Source organism: Aythya marila, assembly GCF_965140915.1.
Source record: "Aythya marila genome assembly, chromosome: 10".
Lineage (NCBI taxonomy): Eukaryota > Metazoa > Chordata > Aves > Anseriformes > Anatidae > Aythya > Aythya marila.
Genome location: NC_139051.1, coordinates 15,931,486 through 15,954,537, shown reverse-complemented (window position 1 = coordinate 15,954,537; position 23,052 = coordinate 15,931,486). Strand labels below are relative to the sequence as shown.

The following is a 23,052-nucleotide window of genomic DNA, read 5'->3' as shown; positions in this document are numbered from 1 at the left end:
TTTAAGGAGCCTCCAACTTCCAGAGCACCAGATATTGTCTAGCTCTGTAAATTTACAATCTACAGACTTGCTTGTTGAAAATTGCTTTGTATCGATGTCATCATGATAATTGTGTAAAATTATTTTGGTAGCATCTTCTCATATTTCTAATATTTTGCTGGCTGTAATCTTGTATTCTCTGAAAAGTACGTGTGTTAGAACATAGTATTTCACATAGTATTTCAAATTAGAAAATATTTTTCATGAGAGTTTCAACTAGTTAACATTTGTGTTACTGTAAAACAGAAATGACCAACTGTTTATTTTGTTGCCATGATATAGTTTTTTAAAAAAGGTTGCCCCTTGAGAAATATTAAAAGTTTCTTTTTGTAAAATAGCAACCAAGTTGTTGGTAGAGAAATGATGAAATCATATTTTTCAGCTCTGATCTTTTTTTTTTTCTTATTGAACACCAAGGTATTTTTGCAGTATGTGAAAGCATGATGTGTGTTTCAGAATCAAAATTCAGAAATGGTGTCAGCAACTCTCTATAGTGTTATGTAAAACAGAATTAATTGGGTGAAATTCACTTTGTTGTCTTGGGCCATTAGGAAGCTACTAGTCATGCCTGAAACTTCTTTTTGGGGCAAAGCTGAGTGATTTCTAGCTTTGACAGCAGGGGATCTCTTTATTCTTCATTAAACTGAAACAGAAAATGGAGAACAGTATGCACTTACTATGGGCTCTACATTTTGGGGAATGTAAAGGTTCTAACAGCCTCAACACATGGAAGAAATAATAGCAATTTCACTTAGATTCAACTGAAATTACTATTAATTTCTGTATTATTATTATTATTATTTCTTGCCTTTTTTCAAAAGGAAGTGCTTATACATTATCTTAGAGGAAACATTCACTCTAATTATTGCTTCAAACTCAGAAAGCTATCCAAGCTTTCATGGTAACAACCTTATTTGTTGGACACCTTTGCAGTTTTCATCTTACCAGATGTGTATGTCCCTGTGCACAAAACAGCAACTCAGGCAGATTCTCAAAGTTCTCTTATGATTTAACCAGTGGAAAGATCCTACTCAATGTCAATGCCAACTTATTTTCTATTAATAAGGTGGTAATCACAAGATATGTTCTGTTATGGTGAAGCATTAGCATCATGTTTGAGCTTATAATGGGACTTGCCTGAAGGATTTAGCAGCCCTTGTCCAAGTAAGAACTTGTATGTATGTATGATGCACACGTGAACAGTACAAATAATGACTTAGAAATATAACAGAATATAAAGCCCCAAATTTCCTCTTGTGCCTAAAAGCATTGTGGTTTTGGAGTTACTAATGCTGTTGAATCCTAACCTTTGCAGTTCTTGGCCTCTTACCGCCTTTATATTACCCTTTCATAGTTTCAACATACACATTACACCTATGTATTCAGATATATGTACCTTACATTTGTCTATGGCTGGATTACTAACAGTATTTTATTCAGATTTTTGCCCTACTCCAAGCAGTTTGCTCTCTTAAATGGTTTTAAAAAAATGGTTAATTTGTTAATGAGACATCTCTTTGCAGTCTTAGCAATCTGCAGCTTGTTCTTTCTTGATTCTCTCCAGGAATATGAACTGCAGCTACTTCTGCATGTGGAGAACAGGAGAAATGAGAGCACTTCTGTGCATCCACCCAAACCTGATTTTGGTTCAATATTGTTACTTGATAAAAGATCAGCTTAACAATTTGCTTCCTCAGCCACATTCTCAGCAAGTATTTGCATGTTTGCACGCACTGAACTCCTGTTGGCAGTCATTATGCCACCTGACTAGGAGTAATGGGAAGTCTCTCCAAGCAACTCAGCTGAGCTTCTTGTTGATCAGGTGGTGTCAACTTCTATAAGACTTAACAGATTTTCGAGAGATTGGTGCCACTGGGGCTCACACAAATTATTTCAATTCCAGGAGAATATTACAAGAAGGTTATTACAGGGTGTGTTTCATAGTATTTCTATAAGAGCCTTCTGAGACAAATAATACTTTAACAGAACTATATTCTATTCTTAAATGCCTATTCAAGTATATTAAATTACAATGCAAGCCTGCAAAGATTATTTACTCAAACATATTTTAGAGAATAAACAGTAGCTGTAGGGGTTTTTATTACTACTATTTTCTTGTTTGTTGAGCTGTCTTTGCATATTTTTACCCTTCTGGTGGCCAGAAGATTCTGACTTTGTTCCCATATTTTTCTTGACCAAGAATGGTCAGGTCACTTCTCTGTCTTACTGTCACAAGCTGTAAAATGGTTATAATCCTGTTTATAAAATTATTTGAGACTCACTCTTAAAATGTAGAGGGATTTATTTATTTTATTATAAACCCCTTTTCACTTCCAATTTAGCGGCTGATTTTGAAGAGTGAGCAGACTTAAACTGCTTACATTTGGCATATGGAAATGTTATCAAGTTTAATTGTCCGTGTATTTCTTAAGTGAGCAACCATCCATTTGTTACATAACATCCATCCCTTGACTTCTTTCTTCTTGGTCTTTTGCCTGTGCTACTGTTCTGTGCTGTCTCCAGAAGGTGTTTCCTTCAGTCTCTGTTTCACTGCTATGGCATTGTATTTGTACCATAACTTTACTTTGTCATGTTATGTTATCAAGTGCTTCTTGTATGAACAACTCATCATAGCGTAGCTTCAAATAAGCGTGGTACTCATTGTATTAAGTGACCGGAGGAAAGATCTAAGACAAATGACTTGCTTAAAATTCACTTTTATGGTATCTTAAAAGTGAAAAAGCACATACTGGAGAAAGAAATCATTACCATATGACTAGTGACCAACAAAATATCCAAAGCAATCTTTTTACAAAATCCACATATCTTAAAATTTTTTCGTACAAGAGATACATTGTATTTTAACTGCACATGAGGTACCAATGTGCCTTGCAGGTAATAGTTTATATGAATAAGAGAGAACAAGGTAATTTTGCTTTCATCATGATTGTATAGCTTCAGAGAAAACAGAAGTCAGGTGTTTGTATAGACTGTCTATAGTACGTTAAAATGGGGGAGGGGAGGAACCTTCACCATTAAGTGGTCATGAGTGATGTATTTATGCTAATTATATAGCACATTTGCTGGCAGTAGATTGGGATGTTTGGGAAATGCATCATGCAACCCTCAATTCCAGAGTGAAGGGAAGAAAATTACAATTCAGTAGTTGAAATGTATCCCTAGAAGGTTTTTATGGTGTGCAGTTGCTTACAGCTTTTATATGCCTTTTGAAATGTCAGTCCCTATATTAAGCTATTTCATCCTTTGTTCCCACCCATTCTGAAGATTAAGCAGCATGCCTATAGTACTGGAGAAAAGAGTAATTTTTTTTTCATTCCTTACAGAATAGCCCAAGAGCAAGTGGAAAGTAATTGTGTGAAAAATGATTTGTCAGTTATCTCTGATCATTTCCTATCACAAGCCTACTCTTTCAAAAAAGTACTGTAGAATTTAATAAATATGAAAGATGTTAGAGTTACTTTGAATTTTAATGGAATTTATTCTTTAAAAGAAAAATATTAGGTATTTTCTATTAAAAAAAAAAAAATAGAACACTTTAGAAAAAGAATGTAATATTAAAACCGGAGCAGAATATTAAAAAGGCTTCTTTCCTTTGAATTCTCCAAGAGATTGAACTCCTTTCTAGGGATACAGATCTATTCATAAATACTTACTTTGTGTACCTAAGCAAACATTAATATCAAATCACCTGAAACTGCTGTATCAATATTGTCTCTACAAGTGTGATCTTTTGACTATCTAGAAGTTTTCAAATAACTACTAACTGGATGTTTGAAAGTTTCAAGGAGGTCTAATTAGTCATATAAATAGGCAACATGATCCTGTTCCTGTACAGTATAAAAATCTGATTAAACTAAGGATTGTGCAAGTGAATGGGACCTACCATCCTTGTTTAAAAATAATAATAATAAAAGATAATAATTTATAGACTGTTTAAAAAATCCAGACAGAAATTAGTTCCTCTAACTCATCAAATTCTGCACTTGAATACTTGGGTCATCTCTCTAAAACAAAGAGTTTAGTATTTTTTCCTTGAAATGTCAGGTGGAAGAGAAAAAAATCTGTGTAGGAAATTTCTCCAGTACCAGGTATGTTTTAAGAAATTTGATCCTTGCACTACTTGAATGTTCATAGTTTAGGGATTTTCATTTGTATCATTTTTAAAGCTAATGCCATCATTTAAAATGACTTAAATTCAATTAGTCAGTTTAAATTGGAACAAGTTGAGTGTTTAGCTATATTATTATCTTTTGAAAGTGCTCTCAGGCATATGGTGAGGACCCAGGTGTGGACTCTGTGATCCTTGTGGGTCCCTTCCCACTCAGCATATCCTATGATTCTTCTGAAATTTGATGTGAGGGTGTCTGAGCTCACAATATCATCTGTTGAAGTAGAAGTTTCGTCAGTAGAAATGGAAATAGAAATTTATGACAGTCTTGAGCTTCTATTTTTACATTTAACCTTTCGTATAATGAAACAATATAAAGAAATGCACCAATACCTTACTACAGTAAATAATGTCTTCTGTATAATTTATCGCAGTAAAAGGGTTTAGATCAGAAATAGACAGACCTTTTGGTAGCAGAGAATAAATAAACCTGTTTGTCTAGAGAGAGGTTTTGCAATGCAAAAGTTAGGTATTTATTTACTCTTCTGTGGTTTAAGAACAACACTGCAATAGGATCTTATGCACGAAAATGCATGCGGTGATAGCTGTCTCGTGTTGATGTAGTTGTTTTCAAGATGAACGTGTTCTAGACGTGAATCTTCATTCTCGTCCTCTTCACTGTTGTCATTGACATCGTCGGGATGAGTCCTGCAGATGCGTTCTGGAGGGACCGTCCTGTGATATTGTGGGAGGGATTATATTTTAATTAGTACAGATACTTCATAACTTCATAATTTATTTCAGAGATATGATTTATTAAGATTTGAAAATGTTGTTCAGTAAATTAAATTTTCTAAGATATTTATTTAAGAGCTTTGGAGATCATTCTTTCTTAAATTCTCTCCTTGCATTTTCTCATTTATACCATGTTATTCCTTTTCCTGAGAAAAGTATTGCCAAGTTGTATGACAGTATGAAACTTACTGTATAACATACATAAGATCCTTCATCTATCATTCCTCTGTTTTGGAAACAGTGGAAATGAAACAGAAAAAATGTCTGACTTCACAGCTGCAGCTGACTGAAAAGTACTGATAAGACACTTTCAGTGGTCATAAACAGCTGAAAACTCTTTCCATTTTTTTTTTATAACCGGTTTGGTCTCTGACCCAAGAGCAGAAAAAGCTGGTGCTTTGCTGTGCCTTATCCAACTGGAGCTGCCCTAGTGGGTCCCAGCAGTATTACAGAGAGGTTTCCTGGAGAGAATTGGTGCTCGGCATCTCTGTGAGCGTTTTTTAGAGCTAGGAGGGAGGGTGAAACCACATTATTCTCCTATTACGTGCAGAAGTAATGCTGCAGTGGAAGACCTGGGATTTAGCTCCTCCTCCAAATTTTAAAAAAGAAAGGATTTACTAAAAGTCCTTAAAAGAAAACATGTCATATAACTTTTATTTTAATGCCAATAGTGTAACAAAAAGCTTCCTATTACCTTATTTTATTATTGTTCAGTCTTAGAAAACGTAATTTTCTCATTTCTTCAATTCCAAAAGGTACAGACTTCAATTCATTGTGATCCAAAAACAACTCTCTCAGAGAGTGATATGCTCCAAAAAATGATACTGGATCTACTCCATCATCAGTGAGTTTGTTGAAGGACAGGTAGAGATACTCCAGCCCTGGCTTCATATGACCAAAGACATATCCTGGAATCCTTTCAATCTGATTTCCTATAAGTACCAGGTGTAGTAAGGATTTTGGCAGATAGGAAGGAACATGATACAACTTATTATAGGAGAGATCAATTGATTCCAAGTTCCTGCATCAAAGGAGAAAGAAAATGGGATGGAAACATTATAGCGTACTGTGTTGTAAATGCTACAGTCTCTACAAAACAATGCTTTTAACATGGTAACACAGAAATTCACAAAAAATCTCTTTTAAAAGAGAAATTTGTTTCTGTTAATGGAACAGAATGCATTTGATGGAACGTTGTCTATGTAATTACTCTGGGAACAGAAGGAATTGAAGTCATTAATTATCAGTCAAGCATAATGATTTCTGTTGACAGGAAGAAATCTACAGTAATGAGTAGAGATGGGGTTGAACAGAGGAAACTTGGGCTTAGTTTGTGATTGATAAGCATTGCAGAATTGTAATAATAAGTGACCCTAGAATGTACATATTAAGCTTGGGAATTTGCCATTCATACCATTGACATGGATTTTTAAATGTTATTCTAAAGCCCATCTGAAACTGAATTGTTTTGTGAATGGCTGCTTTAGAAGCATTCCAGATTGCTTCCCTCACAGAGCTGAAAGCAGCTATTAGTAACAGTGTGTTCTTTTCAGATTAAGCGGTTTACAAATCTACAAATCAACTGCTAGGACTGCAGCTGATAAGTTAAGGCAAGATACACTGTGTAGCTCAACACATCCTTTCCACAGAAACTACTTGAGTATTCCATGTGCTTTAAGTAGTGAGATTTTAAGTAGCATTAACTTTTGTGAAACAGAAGAGTGGTTTGGACAGTAGTCTTATTTTAGTCAGAACAGTCCCATTGTCTCTGCAACATGACCCACTTCTTAAATTTTGAAGATTTGGATGGTTGATGACACATGGATGCTCAGCTAATATCCTTATGCCTTCCAAAACCCATCTTGGTATATATTGTGATATGTGCTAAGTACTCAACAGAGCTGGTATCATTGGAGCTATTTTTAAAGCTTCAGAATGATAACTAGCAAATGAGGAGAGCAGACAATGCGTGTTTGCCAGGTCTGCTCTAGTTGAATATTTTAGTTTACGTGTGTGTTTGCCAGAAGAAACAAAAGTGGTGCAGTCTTTTGCTTCTTTCATTCTTACTGCCAGCTCTGCTTATATTCTGCTCTCACATTGTATTCTACTCTTATGTAATGGGGCTGCACAGTCCTCCCTTATTTACTTATTTACTTACTTATTTACTTCTGTGTTTTTTAATCTAATGGGAAATAATACTAGCACAATATTCAGTTATCTTAAAATTACCTCTGAGATAACGTATTAATACAAAATTATCATATAATTGTATGGAGTACTATTGATAATATTAATTATTTGTTTGGATGGTCAGAAAAAATATCTACACTTCTATGTTAATATGGTACAGGTTTGAGGTATAAGATCACTTTTGTTTTAAAGCTGACTGGTTATTTCCTAGATTATACAATTTAAGCAAAGGAAAATTAAGAAAAAATAGCTAAGAGAAACTGTCAAATCAAAAGATAAACAGAATTCCAAGTTAAAATAATAAAGTCTAAATATTTATTTAATTATCTGACTTATGGATAACAGAAAAAAATAAAACTAGTTTAAATGATTCTTACTTACTCTTGGTTTATCCAAGCCAAAGGTGCTATTCTGTGTTCTTCTAATTTATTATGCTTTAGCACAATGACATTTATGTTTCTTGTATGGTTAAAGCAAATTTCTGATACTTCTTCAATTTGATTGTTTTCAAGGTATAACTCCTATAAGAGCATTTGGAAAGGAAATTTGTGTAAGCAAAATACAATGTCAGTGTTTTACAAAACTTAATGCTGTGAGTCTGCAATGTATCAAAACTGTGGTTTACAAAAGCAAAGATTAACTTCCTGATAATGGCTTGTAGCATCGGATAAACGTGACATGAAGAAAAAAAAAAAAAAGGAGCAGTGACTAAAGTTTATGAAGGATCTGAAATAGAATTTAAGGGCTGCAGAGGAGGGCCTTGGGAAAAGAGAAAAGTGACTTCTTAGCCTGAAATTCATTGTCTGTATGCTTATTAAGTGTTGGTTTAAAATTAGATGTTGCCAAAGCATATGAGCAAGTAGAAAAACTTGTCAGGTGTTTGCTGTAGGGACCAAGTCAGTCAAAAAAAGAAACCTGTAACATGTGAGTGAATGGGAAGTGGAGAACATTAGGCCAAAGAAAAGTTGCAGGCAGTAGCTGCAGCAGAAGATATTGCTATAGAAAGATATTGCTGGTGTAGCTAGAGCTAGCTTTCTGTATTTTCCTTTCACATTTCAGGTTATGGATGATTCCAGGAATAAAAAGAAATAAATACAAGGACACTGAAATCAGGAAGAAGAAAGGGAAAGACAGAATTGAGAGAGATCATGAAAATAATAGGTAGCAAGAATGATCTTTGAAGAGACGACTGAGGTATGTTACAAATGAAACTATACTGAGAATGAAGAGGGGGAAAATATCTTTCACACTTGTCCTTAAATAAAACAGATAAATCAAAACAAACAAACAAAATCCAAAACAAATGTAAGTTCAAATTCTAGGCAGAGGAAGGAGATAGAGGAGAGTACCAAAAGAAGAAATTATTTGATTAAAAATCAAGAGAGGATGAAATTGCTCAGGGAAGAAACCTGTTCAGCCCCTCATCCCCAAATGAGGAAGAACTTAGCAAAGATTTGGAAAAACTGGAAAAATGAGACGTAAATCTTTCAAAAAAGGAAAAGGATGGTTAGCTATAGGCATGAAAGGAGCTTTTTTGGTTTTCTCTCCCTTCCAGACCTAGACAATCTTGGTTCCTTCAGTCTTTCATTATGAAACAGGTTTTCTGTTTCTCTGATTATTATTGTTGCTATCTTGTGAACAATGTTTTTGCACTAGAACATTATGCTGTGTGACTGAACAAACAGGACTGATAGTTTTCTTAAATTTTCTTGCAGGCTACGCTATTTTGTGAGAGTATACTAGAGAAATTCAGACTTGAGAGACACTGTTTGGGATAAAGTTGGTGTTAAGTAAATTTCTGTAAAGAAAAATTTAGCAATAAGAATTAGTATAACTAGAAACAAATATTTAAAATTAAAATTAATCTTCATCTGATGATAGTAAAGCAGTAAAAAGGATAAGTATGGCTGGAAAATAAAGCTTGCTTTTTTTTGGTTTGGTTTGGTTTTTACCTCAAGAGTAGTGGGAAGACCTTGTGGGATAATTCTAAATTTATTTCTTCCCAGTCGCAAATAAGAGAGACTTTTCAAAGGATAGAAGGCCAAAGGACTGACATTTGCTTCACTAAGTTTATTTCCCTCTAATTCCAAGGTGACCAGGTTCTTTAAATCTGGAGGGAAAAAAAAAAGTAGGAATTCCTGTTAGTGAATGCCATCTCATATCTAGTTAATTCATATTAAAGCATCTTAAACATTAATATAATCAGTTCACAGTAATGAAAAAATGTAGCCTTTTCCTAAAAGGTTCATTATCTCATAGTCATAGAATTAGTTTTGATTAGTTTGTAGAATTTTAGAGATTTAATAGAGGCTTCTTATTTATAGTTTTCTCTCCTACTCAGAACGGAAAAGGCAGCTGCAAGAACTGGGGCTAGTTCTTACAGGTCCTTTATGCCTTACTGGCTCTATGCATGCTATGTGTCTGTGCTGGCGCTGACCTTTGTGCAGTTGCCCAATGATCCCCACGGGTCTCCCGTCACTTACGTGACAGTGGATGTTACCCTTTCTTAGTCATTCCTTCCCTTCCCTGTCTGACTCCTTTCAACCACTTACTGTACCGAGTGTTGAGAACCCTTCACAGATTACACTGTTCCACCTTCCAAAGGAAACGATCGCGTAGATCTCAGCCATCCAAATGTAGGTCTCAGAAGAAAGCAGTGTTGCTCATTACACGTAAGCAAGAAATACTACTTCATAATGCTTAGTTCCTCATTCACATATAAACCACATAACTGTGGGGGTTTTTTTGATAGCTTCTTTGTTTTTTACAGAAGCTTTATATTGTTCCTCCTAATAGTACAATCCAATCATTACAAAAACTGAAAGTTTCTTGTTACTCCTTTGGCCTACATTTCCTTTGTCTCAGCTCAAGCATTTTTATTGCTCCATAGAGAGCTGTATCACTAAACTAATCCTGTTTCCATGGGGACCCTTTTGGCAGCAGAGGAAAGGGAGCAAAAAGTAGTCAAATTATGACATGGATCATGTATCAGCCTACATTTAGTTTGACTTAAAATAATCATGGGTTGCTCTGATTGTGTTATTTGACACAGAGCAATCAGGTTATGGGTCAGGAGAGTACGTATCTTCAGCATACTTCAACTTTTACTTAGAAACTTTAAATATAACTTTATTGAGAAAGTGACAATTGTATAAGAAGGAAAAATGCAATTTTAAAAAACTCGGTCATGCAAATCTTTCAGCTTTTGATGCCTTTTGAAAACATGAAGCTTAAAGTTAGTAATTATTTCTCTGGTTATATCCAGTCAGATGCATTTGGTTGAATAGTCTGCTTTTCAGATGTATTGTAATCTTTTCATATGATCAATATTATTTTTCTGAATACCTTGTAAGGCATCTTCTTCAATGGCATGGAGCTGGTTGTCATTTATTTTTATTTCTTCCAAAGTTGATGGCAATCTAGAGGGAATATGTACCAGCATATTTCCATCCAAATACAAGCGTTTGAGCTTTTTCAGGATCTTAATTATAAGGATGAAGAAGAGAATGCAGATTATCAAGGTCTAAAATACATGGTTAAACATACAGCATGATCACAGTTACCATTTCATTAACCACAAGGATTTTGAAGATTTTTTCAGTAGCAGTGCAGTACCTGCCGGTGTTTCTTACTTATGATTATTTAACATTTAATGCTTGGTTAATGTCATTCAAAAATCTCTGGCTGTTCTTGATTGCAAGAGTAATTTCTTGAAATAACCACGTTTAATTGTATTGTAATTATACTGTGGTTATATGTATTAGGTGTAAACTGTTTTAGATCCAGGAACTTAAAACTGGAAAACTTTCCTTCAGGTAATAATATTCAGTCATTGGATAATAGAAAAGTTAGATTTCTTACTTTGAACGCATGTGAACCTATGCCAGAAGAGGTAATATTATTTTTACTCAAATCAATCCATTCCAAATTAGGTATCCCATTGAATGCTTCATCTGAGATAGTAGTAATAATGTTTCCTGGGACAGAATTCAAGAAAACAGTTTGAGTTACAGTATGTATTGAGTTGTGTAGTACTGTACATGTAAAAATATATAACAGAAATAGTTGTATTATATAAAATATTTATAGATAGATATGTTTATATTACTATTTAACCTCTAGTATATAAAAAAAACTTGAATTTTTAATTTATTGTGTTAGACTCAGCTGTAAAATTATTAATGCATTTCTATGATAAGAAATTGTTATATATTAATGCTACTGCTGAGTGGATTTGAGAATGGTTAATGTTAATTAGAGAGAAAAATAATAAGCAGACCCACTAATTACCTGTAAGGTCTAGACTTGTGAGATCTGGATCTGTGATGGGTGGTATTTGTGTAAGTTTGGCATTAATACAGCTTACTGTGGATTCTGAGGTGGAACATCCAGATGGCAAAGGAGGAGCTTCTATAGGTGGAATAGGAATGGGGAAACGAGATGGCATTCCAAAAGTACCATCATCTTCATCACTTTCATACTGTTCTTCCTCTGTATCTCTCTCTCTTGTTCTTATTTCTTCCCTTTTCTTTATTTCTTCTTTTTGAAGTTGTAGGTCTTCCTCTTCAAATGATAGCCTTCTTTCTTCATCCTTTCTTGTGACAGGCCTCTTTTCTTTCTGATACACTTTATACTTATGTCGATTCTTTTTGCCTTTCCTTCTTCCTTTCTTTTCATCCTTCCTATGAACATCTTTGTCTTTAAACTCTACCACTTCTGTTCTGAGCAGTTCATCTTTTTCAGTTTTAGTATGTGCTGATGGCAGAACATTGGGGTTGTCAAGGTCATTGGGAGCTGGAGAATCACCAGACAACTCAGTTATGTCATCCAGTGAAATAATATTTGAATCCAATGAAGAAGCTGACCAGGTAATGAGAATAATAATAAAACAGACAAACAAACAAAAAAGTCTGATGAGAAGGTATGAAACTAAAGGTTTAGTAAACAATGTTCCCTTCACATAAAGATAAAAATAAACAGTAACTGTAGAAGAGTAGTATTTCCCTTAGAATATGATTTGAAATAATGATAATATGGTGTTATATTGCTACTTGACAGAAGAGTCAGACTTTGATGAATGATTAAGCCAACCAAGAAAAACATTTTGTGGGTGGGTATGACCCTCTGCAACTCTAGGAAAAAAAAAAAAAAAAAAAGCGGAAAGAATTGAACATAACCTTTGTTGCCTTCTTTTTTGCATTAGCATAATTATTATTTTTTGGCTTTGATGCAGAGGTCTAGAGAAGTGAAAAAGTATGTCTGGGAGTAGGAGGAAGGTAATTTGAATAAAATTCACAAAGGCTATTGCATGTTCTCCTGTGTAAGGGACTGCCAAGTGTAGAGATGGCTCTAGGTGTAGAGGTAACCAGGGAAATGTTTTAACCCAATTGCCAAAGTGAAGCTTTTACTAGCATAACACAGCAAGTTTAATAAATGGAGTTGAAATGTTTCAAGCAACATCATTTCTAGTTCTACAGTTAATTTCTGTCCTGCCTCAGTACATTTCTCTGTGTGTGTGTTAGACATACACACACAAAAAAAAAGCTGAATAATAACTTGACAACAAGAGGAGGTTAGGTTTAGTACTTTGCAAATGGAGAGTATTGGGAACAAGTGGAAGGAAATCACATTCTATCTTTATCTCCTCAGTTTCTTTTATTTTTAAAAATAACACTTCTGTATAATTTGTTTGAAGCACAAGCATGATTGTCATCCTTTTGTTCCGCTTAACTTTCTCCTCTTGATTTATATCTAATAGCTGCATGTGTTTTTACACTTTTAACAAATACTTTCTAGACTTGATACTATATTAATAATAGTGGCTAGTATCCTGGCTAGAGTCTTTTGTGAATGGAAGTGGGATATAAAATGGAACCAGATGTTCTTTCTTGGTATATTTAGTAAATTTTTATAAATGTAGGAGAAAAGATGAAAAAAAAAAATATATATATATAATTATCTTTCTAAATATCAACTCATACTCATCTAGACCTGCTCTTTCCACATAATTCAGGGCTTGTTTTCTCTGTAACTGTATAATGGGTAGCTAGTAATACTTGATAATATTAAGTGTAACTTTTATGTAAGGTTTTGCTTGAGTTAGGTTAGAAACAGTAAAAATATTATGATGTACTTTACCAGTATCAGAACAAACTGGGCAGCATTCTCCTGCAGGTATAATAGTTTTTGGACACTTCAAAGGGTGGCACATAGCTGTATCACAGATTACTTCTCCTTTTGAACAGAGACAAGTCACACAGGGCTTGGGAGACCAGACAGCTTTATCAAACATAATCATCCCATTAGCTGTGCACTGCCCCTTTTTTCCTAAGAAAAAGAAATAGAAAGCTTAAACAGAAATAAAAACAAGAGTTTACATCAAAACTTTGAAAATAAGCACTACTATTTCGTTCTCATTTTGAAAACACAAAATATACTCCATTCTAAGTATCATATCCTTATTCCTTACTTTTCTTGATAGCATTGTCTTCAGTTAATGAGTATTCTCTAATCTCTGTTTGTCTGCTCCCACTGTTTCAGGCAGTTGTTGTAATAGTTATGCCAATTGATGAGGACCCCTACCAGCTTCATCTTTTAGAAAAACTCCCAAATTATTCAAATTCAGAGAGTTTCTTAACATGGGAAAACTAAATCTGGATGGTGAGTTTCTGGGGGACTTGTGCATGACATCTCCTCTTTCCTCTCCATCCTTAGAAATGAAGGTCAATGAAAGTCATGCATAGGTACGGTTGAAAAAGAAGAAGAAAATTTCTTCATTACTATGACATTAAAATGAATCACACAGAACTTGAGAATTATTTTTCCAGGTCCCCTTCTGCCTCTCTCATGTGAAGGGGACATCTTTACTAATGTCTTGCACACTAAATGAGAAATTTTTGTTAAGGCTCTGAGGAACTGGGCAGGTGTCAATATTCACTTCGTAGTGAGTGTTCATAGACAATGCAAGTAAAGTCTGCACTGTAATGCCTAGTAAGATGCTATTTGCAAGCATACCTCTGAACCTGGTGAACAACTTTACTCTATACATCTTCCTTTTTTTCTGCCTGACTGCTGTAAGAATGCATTGCTGAAGGATTCATTTCAAGCTGACAAACCACTTCTACATTATGTGCTGGAAAGGGCAAATTAAAGAAAAATTTTTCTCTTTTCCTAAGGATGGTTTGACTTTCTCCTTCAGCCAGTATAAAGATTGTCTAATACAGTGGAAAAATCTTATCTCAATGGAATTTACGTGCAAGAGGCTTTCATTTGAGACAGGCATTGTCACTAGAAGGATTGTGTGCAGAGGTAGTTTTAACACCACCTTCCCTGCTTCCTGCTTGGTTGCTCAGTTGTAAAGGGAGAATGGGTAGGAGAGTCTCTAAATATCCTAACAAGACTTGTACAGATTTGCTTCAAATAAAAGCTTGAACTACATGTATCTCTGATATTAATATTTAACTCAAAATCTAGCATTTTGCAAAAGTCCTTCAAGGCAGTTCTAGTCTTAATTTCATAACAAAAGTATTCCCATTGGACATGAACTTGTTTTCTAAAATAAATACTAATTATCAGCATCATCCTAAGATTGGATGATAGAAAGGGGAAAAAGGAAGCTTTTCAACAGTTATGTCCTGTGTTTTTCAAAGGTCCAGTAAGTCCAGGTTATATATATATAGTTTCTGCAGCATAAGGTTGTGCTCTGATCAACTAAAGCCGTATTAACTGAGGGAGGAGATGAGTTAGCCCACACCAAATGTTAGTTGGCTGTAAGTCTTTGCCACTCTACCCAGGTATCTATAATCCTACTGTTTGCTGGATCCAGACTTCTGGTTTTTATGTACTTGCCAGTAAGCCACCGTGTTTCTTTTAAATGATCTCCAAAGGAAACAAAAGGACGCTACACTTTCTCATGTTAAACAATAAAATGTCAGCTGTTTCTGGGGAACATATCTGGCTTGAGGTGGAAATTCTTCTGTACTTCCTTCAATTCTTTATTTTGTTTGGGCTACTAGACTGTATCTGAAATTGGTGCAAATCTTGTCTGAATTAGCATAAAGATATGGGATGGTAGGACTTGGCCTCTGCCTACTTCTCTAACAAATTATTCTGTTTTCTGTGTGCATGAGAGTTACTTAAAAGACAAAACAAGCATGTGTGCTCACAGGCAAAGAAGGTACCCCTTTATTGCTTTGCAGAACTGCTATCAGTCCTTCCTTTGGAATTCTTATACAAGACGGAGTAAAGACTGGGTTGAGATGCCCCTTAAACTTCTTATTCATTGAGTAGGGAGAAGTGACATTTAAAACATATTAGAAATAGTGCAACAACAGCATACTTCGAATTCTGCTCTGCTTAAAATGCAAACTTTATTTAGTCTGTAAAGGACAAACAACTGTAAATTTCCTTATGCTGTGGTGAACTCTTTGATTTAATTTAAGTGAGTTCACATGAACTTTATGTGGAGGAAAGAGATATCTTTGGTTGCCATTAAAATTCTCTTTAAGCTCTTAATTTGCATCCTGCAAATGGTATGTGTAGATTGTTTATTTAGGCTACTCACAGCAGAATAAGTAGCTAGAAGAATGATAATTCAGTTCTGGGTTTTGGATTGCATTTTTTTCTGTTTTGAAGCATGATTAATAATAGTGTTCTATTATTTAATAGGTTCTGTTTTTTCCAAATCTGACATTAACTTGCAAAAATTTTGAACTTTAAAAGCTAGACTAAAAAATACCTTGTGGTTGAAGTGTTTGGCATATAAGCACAGGACTTTTAACCTTTGGAAATATGGTGTAAATCCAGCATGAGGTTCCAAATAAAATGAGTTCAGTGGTTTTAGCTCAGCTTTTGGATGCAAGTCCAGATAGAAAGAAAAAAATGGGGAGTGGCTGGGGGGGGACTATGCATTATTTCAGCATGACTGATGGTCTCTGTCAGAGAAACTGGAATATCTTACATAAAGTGTATGCAATTTATGTGGCATTTTCCTCTGTTTAATATATATATATATTTTAAATTAAAGTTTGACATTATGTATTAGAAGAGCAATACTGTAGTATACACTAGACATGATATAGTTAAGAGTTTTTCTAGTTTCCCTTACTTTAAACTATTCAGTTTGAAATGGTTCATCCTTTTTGAAAGTAAGGACTTGCAACACACAGTAATCGTTAGGAAAATATGACTAAAATATGTTTTGCCGTAAAGTTGAGACCTATTAATATAGCGGTTGTGCCTCCTGTGTGTGATACACTTAAAAAAGCCTAAATTTTGCTTATGAAATTAGATTATTATCATTTTATGTAGAGAAAAGGTAGTCAGGGCTTTCTTATTCATAAAATTGCATATGGTGTTTTTATTCAGTGTGTGATCCTTTAGTGCTGCAATGGAAGCCTTTGTATTCCTGAGCTATAGAGCAGACATGACCCTATACTGGTCTTTCACAACATCCCAGTGTCTGTTCTTCAACCTTTAAACTTCTTTCTATGAAAAGAAATGAAGCATTATAATACCTCAATGATTTTTCAGTTGGTTAGTAACTAGGTTTTCAACATTAAAAATATTTATAGTAGTATTCAGAATTTTTTATCTTTACAACAGATGTCTGGTTTTTAGACTCTTGCTGAGCCTTAATTTCCTGTTTTGTGAGTCCAAATTTGCCATCTGTAATGTTGAAAATGTCTGCAAACGAAAGTTGTAGAGCAAGAGTGTTCTGTCCCTTTTCTGTGCTAAGGACCATAAAGATACTTACATATATAAATTTTCAATTTCTTTCTTGTCTTGTATTCCTTGAGGAGACTGTAGAGAGTCATGTTAAAATTACTAAGGTAGGCTTTAGTAAAGACCAATGAAATTATGGTGGTTTTTTTTGTTTGTTTCTCAAAACATAAAATTTGTTTGTAATGTAACCTTCATATTGCAACTATTACTATGTTATTGATTTATTTACAAAATAAATAATTAATCCCAATCTACTGCATGTAGACATAGTTTGAATGTTGCTTTTTAAACATGAGAAAAATTCAAGACCTTAATTCATTTTAAATAACACTTGTGTTATTGGTGTTAGGGCCTCAGTTGACTTTGGAGATATTGAGCAAGACATTCTCCAAAAGGGCCTTCAAACTTGCTATACATTTGAAGCTATGAAAATACTATCCCAGCAAAATTTGAATTAGATATAATGAAGGGAGAATGCAGACAATTTGCAGAGAATTTACTTTTACATGGCAAAGCAGGATTATCTGTAATGCTTAAGCATAGATAATTAAAAAGCATCATATGCTAGACATGGAGTTATTATAAAAGGCAACAGAGTTACTTTAGCAAAAGGTAATCGAATTTTGTTTCACTCTGTGTTGCAAATAGAGATAACATAAAGCTTTCAGGATTTTACATGTTTCATTTGAAATCAAGAGAAAAAATTAGTCTGCAAGGTATTTGTCTACTCTAAGTAGTAGAGGGGTTTAATTCTTACCTGGTAAGACACTATAACTAGATTCATGTCCACCCAAACCTATGAGAGAGTCAAATACTCCCATAACACCGTCATCGATATTAATGAGAGGTATGCTGGGTGCTACAGCAACCGGAGCTGGAAGCTTCATCCTTGGCTGTCTCAGAGACCTGCGCTGGGCAGTGGAGCCCTTCCCTGCTCCTCCATTGCGCATTCTTCTCCTTTGCTTCCTAGGAACTTCACTAGGTTCATTTTGAGAAAAATCAATACACAGAGAGACAAGCAGCAAACAGTAGACAAATGATGAAGCCTGCATGCTTTTGTGTGTCTCGGAAAATGTCCTAGAATGGGAAAGAAGAAAATTAGATATCTAGAGAGCTTTTAGTGTTGTGTCAGACAAACATTGCACTTTTTAAAGCAAGTGGACCAATGCATGGTAGGTCAACGTAAGCAAGTTTCCTCTTGGAAATCAATTGCCCTATGAGAGCTCATTTAAGCAACTTTACTTCTGTGGTTCTCTGACCATTCAAATGTACCACTGGATAGAAGGATATTTTATCAGCTGACTGCTGAATGAGTCAAACTGAGTATGAAACTGTATCTTTTTCAATCAGTCCTGCAGCTAAAGAGGTACTACCTTTGCATTTAGGAGTTGAATCTGTACATTCGCAGTGCCAGGAGGCGTTTGTAGTTTAGCAATTGTTATTGCTTCCAGAAAGGGTGCTCCTGAGAGCTGTGAAGTGTTTCTGCATTTTTTTGATTCCTAATATTTCTTCCAGGTTGTTGTAACTTCTGAACTTGGGAATGGCAAAGTAACAGAAAAATGCATAGTTCTTTTTTGATATTCTGCTCCAAATGCTCCCTAGGTTTATCATTTCTATGCAAGGTAGTTGTCACCGTAGATGAAAAGAGATGTACTTTTGCTTCCACTTCTAGCCATCCTCTTGTTTAATGGAATCTTAGTTCTGCGTAGGTCGTCTAAAAATGGCAGTCTGTAATGGGTTGTGTTCTGCATTTACTTTCCAAGAAACGGAGTATGTCTATATATTTTGAACCTTCCTACATACATTGTAGTGCTTACATTACACTTACTGTCACCAATAGGTGGCATTCCAGAACAGAGCAGTCAGGATCCAGCAGTATGCATGGAAACCATATCAAGCAATGGCTATCCCAGTGGGGTAACTACTGCATGCATACCCAAAGTTATTAATGCTTTTTCATAGCTCTCTTGGCATTACTATTTCCGAAAGGAAACTCTGTCCTGGGACCTATTTAACTGAGACTAAAGATACTGTTGTTCTTGTGATGTTGAGAATTAGTGACTGCTGATATAACTTGAAACTTATAGCATTTATTCTTTGTGTCCAAGATAAAGCTTAGAGTATGTCCATTAGTTTTCTCTAAGGAAGTCAAAAGGGGATTCAAAATTGCTTTTTCTTGATGTTTGTCAGCCAGGCTTTATATTTAGCCTTTCTCTTTGGAGTTAGTCTTACAGTTACTTATGTTGTGTTAATACTTACCTTGTATTACTTTAAGAACCTGAACTTTCTGCCTGAAAGACTTTTTTTTTAGAAGTTTATACATCTTGGTATTTTCTGATTAAGGGAAACGGTCAAGTTTTTCATTACAAGTTGCCTAACTTTTCTTTAACATAAGGCATGTGATTGCATATTTTTTGAAGCTTTCTACAGCATAATTCTTGTATTCTGTTTTTAAATGGGAAGTTGGCAGTAAATAAGCTTAAAAACAATATGGTTTGATGTTTTCCTAATATTTTGGTTTCTGTGTTCAACTATTTTAAATTTAAAATATTATAGCATATATATATTTATTTACAGAATTTTGTTAAGGTAAGCTAATATTTGTATCCCCACTATTAAGGGAACTTGAAATCCAGGTGTCTCATACAAATTCCCATGTAATGAAAACAATCCAGACTTGAGTTTATTCACATCACCTTCTACCCATGAGAAAACAATTATTCCAAAAATGCTGTATGGACTGTACACTGACTTTTTACGTAAAGAAATTATTGTTAGTTAACATATGAAATAGATGGAGAAGCCTGTACTCTGCATTGGTGATGTCTGTTCTTTTTCAGGAAGTGCCTGCTTCTTGGTACTTCATGTTGCAGGACAGATGACCTAATATTTTTGGTTTCTAACTTTCTTGTATGGTAATGACTGACTATAAAATTACACAGTAAACTTCTGTTCCATGTGTTTGAATGAAAAGCATAAAGAGCCCTTAGGGAAAACTGAGCATACAAAGAAAAGTCTTGAACATCTGTATTCATTCTGTTGAGTTAGTGACATCTCAATTATGGTCACATTTTTATAGTACACTTTGTAATAACACCATAGCTACATAGTAGCAATATTGGTACATTACATTTAGTTCATTTTAACATTTAACCATTCCTTCCTGCGACGAGTCTTATAGTGACATTACTGAAATGCTTTTCGATTCTCAATATAGGTATTTTTAAGTCAGAAAAAATACAATGTGAATTACATTACATTTATTGTACAAACTGTCTCAATATTTTCCTGTTTTGCAGTATTTGCAATATAAATAATAAAACTATATTTAAGATCCAATTATTATAGAGTGAAAATTGCCTTCATAAAATATTATGACAACAAATTTTAAAACAAAAACAAAAAGCACCCTCCCCAAGGGAATGTCTTTTAGGCTAACCCTCCTGTTCATATCATATATTTTCACCCTAAGTCAGCTTTTCAGTAGTGAAAACTTAATACTACTACTTAAAACCAAATGGTGTTCCTTGTATGCAAAATACTGAGCTACATTTCTACATTTATTTCATTGGCTTATTTAATAAGTGGTGTCTCACATTTTAAGACCAAAATTGTGAATATCATACAAGAAAAGGGCCTTAAATGCATTGGGCCTTTTATAACCGTGTCCAGAATCCTCAGATTATTATCAGGAAGTTGTATTTAGTATAGTGCCAGCCAACTTTTAACTTGACAATTCAACCTGTTCAATTTATAAGACTTTTGTAAAAAAAAGATTAGGTTTCAAAATAAGATTATAGACAGCTAATAAATTCAAATTGCTATATTTTCATGTTGCCAGACACACTCAACATGACTGCATTGCTATACCTTTTTGATTTTACCCATAAAAGTTTAGATCATGCATGATATGCATAAGCATCTTTAAAACCTTTACTTTTATCACGTACATTCAGTAGTTTGCATCTTTTAAAATGTTTATCTTCAATAAGTTCAGTAACTGTTATTTTGTTGTTATGGTAATAGAAATAGTTAATTTTTAAACCAGTGATCCTTTAGAATACCAGAATATCAGAATTTATTAAATAATCTGTCTTTATCTAAAGACAGTCTTGAACTGAGACCCGGTCTAAATTCAAGCATCTTTCTAAAATGTCATAGTTATTTCTCAAGATACACAGGGGTTAAAGTGATTTACCAAGATTTTTCACATACCCTCCTTTAAATTGATTGCACAGAAATGAGTTACATTTAGCCATACCAGCAAAGCTAATTGCATTTTCAGTTAGTTTAAGCTTGAAGTGTGTGGCAAACATTCACACCAAACACAAAGCAAATCAACTGGTATTGCATACTTAAGCTAGAAAAGCATTTATGTTCAGTATTACTAAAAATAGCTAATATTATTTCATACATATTTGCAAAGTTAACATGTAGTTTAAGCCATTCAACACCACGCTTTAAGCAGTAATTTAAAATGTAAAACATTTTACCTTGTAATCTAACCTAACAGGAGATTCTGCTTGGTGTCATTTAGTCTCCAGTTGCAAATGAAACAAAATCACACTGATATCTTTAAAACAAACAGAGAAACAGTAGGGGTTGTTGAAACATGTTAGATGATTCCTTAGTTAAGTCTGAAATAGCTTCTTTCCCTGGGGACAACGCGCTGTTCTGTTCTGTCTGCAGAGAATCAGCTAATACTGTTACTCGGAGAACTAAAAACCCCAGTTAAGCAAAATGAAAAGCAGCACAATACGTTCGGTCCGTAGGCTGACAAGGCACAGCTGGAAATTTCTCTTTCAGTACTTACAGTTGCATAAGGAACGAGAAAATGGAGTGTTTTTAAAAGACCTGAAAAATGTGCGTTCAGTTCTGGTTTATGTATTTAGAAGTGTTGTTTCCAGGTGGCATGAACTTAATGTAGATTTTTTATTGTACAAAGATATTTTGGATAGAGTACCCTTAGTATAAAAATATTTATTAAAATGAGAATGTTTCTTAAATTTGTATTTTCTTAATCCTCTTCTGTCAGCCTGTAATCTATATGAACCAAACCTTTTTATTGAAGGTTTTTTTCATGGAAACATTTTCTTTTGTCCTATTACAGCAATGATTTCACCATAAGTTCTATCTTATGCATGGAAAATAAAAAGACTGAAGCATTTTCCCTTCATTTTTTGTAAGGGTAATTACATCCTGAAACCTGATACTGAAGCACAGCAATCCAGAAGTTAGTAATCCAAATATGAGAACTGAGTTTGGGGGGAAGGGAGGAAAAATGGTACGTTACCACAAGTCCTTTGTGTGCCAGCAGAGCCTTTTCCTTCATCCTCAGACAGAGCTGCTGCAGTGTGTCAGAGTCTGAGGAGACGATGAGTCTGCTTAGCTTCAGAAATGACAAATTTACCTGGTAGATGGAGTTGTCTGAGTTGTTCGGACGTTACAAATTTGTTGTTTGCTTGAATTCACACTCTGAGGAACGTTGAGACATAGTCAGGGAATGGTATAACCATTGAGTTAACCATAATTGTTAGCCTGCCTGTGGCAGAAAGACATTGGGAAAATTGATTGTCTCTTAAAATAGTTATTCGGTGTCTAGTGTGCTTTGCTTTGCAAAGTCAAAAGAGGAAATAAAAAACTTGTGTGTTTTATCTGGAACTGCTTAAAAAGAATGGAGGTGGTTATGCTGAAATGGAGCTAGCATCTGAAATGAGATAGCACACCCGGTTCCTGTGTTCAAAACGTTGCTCTGTATAGAAGGCAAGTCACACAGTAGGACAACAGTTGTTCTCGCACAAGTAAAGGATTAAAAAAAAAAAAAAAAAAAAGTTGTGTGTGTCAGGTAAAAGTCTTTATGTATTTAAATACTGGTGTACTCACTCGAGTGAGCAGCATTCACTGCATTATGTATTTGAATGCTGCTTCTTATGCTTCTGGTCATTGTTTCATGGCTATCTGCTGATAGTGTACCAGGCCCCCATCTCCTGAAAGCCTGCCCAGCTGGACACAAGGTCGCCTGCTAGTGGCCAGTGTGGTGGATCTGGCCAGCCTTCGCTCATGCAAAGCTCTGGTTTAATGCATCTGCTTTGGATGTGGCATCTCTGATGGCTGAATTCTAGGAAGTCCTCAAAGCTGGCTGTTTAAGTTATGTCATCACTGTATTTTTGACTAGG

At 34.6% G+C, this 23,052-nt stretch overlaps 2 protein-coding genes across 3 annotated transcripts in view; one reads left to right on the top strand and one right to left on the bottom strand.

Annotated features, from left to right (window-relative positions):
• Nucleotides 1-23,052, top strand: part of CENPP (centromere protein P) — a 139,974-nt gene that overhangs the window by 91,453 nt on the left and 25,469 nt on the right. The gene's annotated exons all lie outside the window — the stretch shown is intronic.
• Nucleotides 2,321-22,188, bottom strand: ECM2 (extracellular matrix protein 2). The gene is made up of 11 exons (XM_082767937.1): nucleotides 22,170-22,188; nucleotides 21,370-21,449; nucleotides 17,634-17,953; nucleotides 13,292-13,480; nucleotides 11,444-12,013; nucleotides 11,015-11,130; nucleotides 10,499-10,634; nucleotides 9,106-9,263; nucleotides 7,535-7,674; nucleotides 5,658-5,984; nucleotides 2,321-4,903 (listed from the first exon to the last, which is right to left on the bottom strand). Exons 3-11 carry the CDS (start codon nucleotides 17,926-17,928, stop codon nucleotides 4,702-4,704), a joined length of 2,133 nt encoding a protein of 710 aa, XP_082624063.1. The 5' UTR covers nucleotides 17,929-17,953; nucleotides 21,370-21,449; nucleotides 22,170-22,188; the 3' UTR covers nucleotides 2,321-4,701.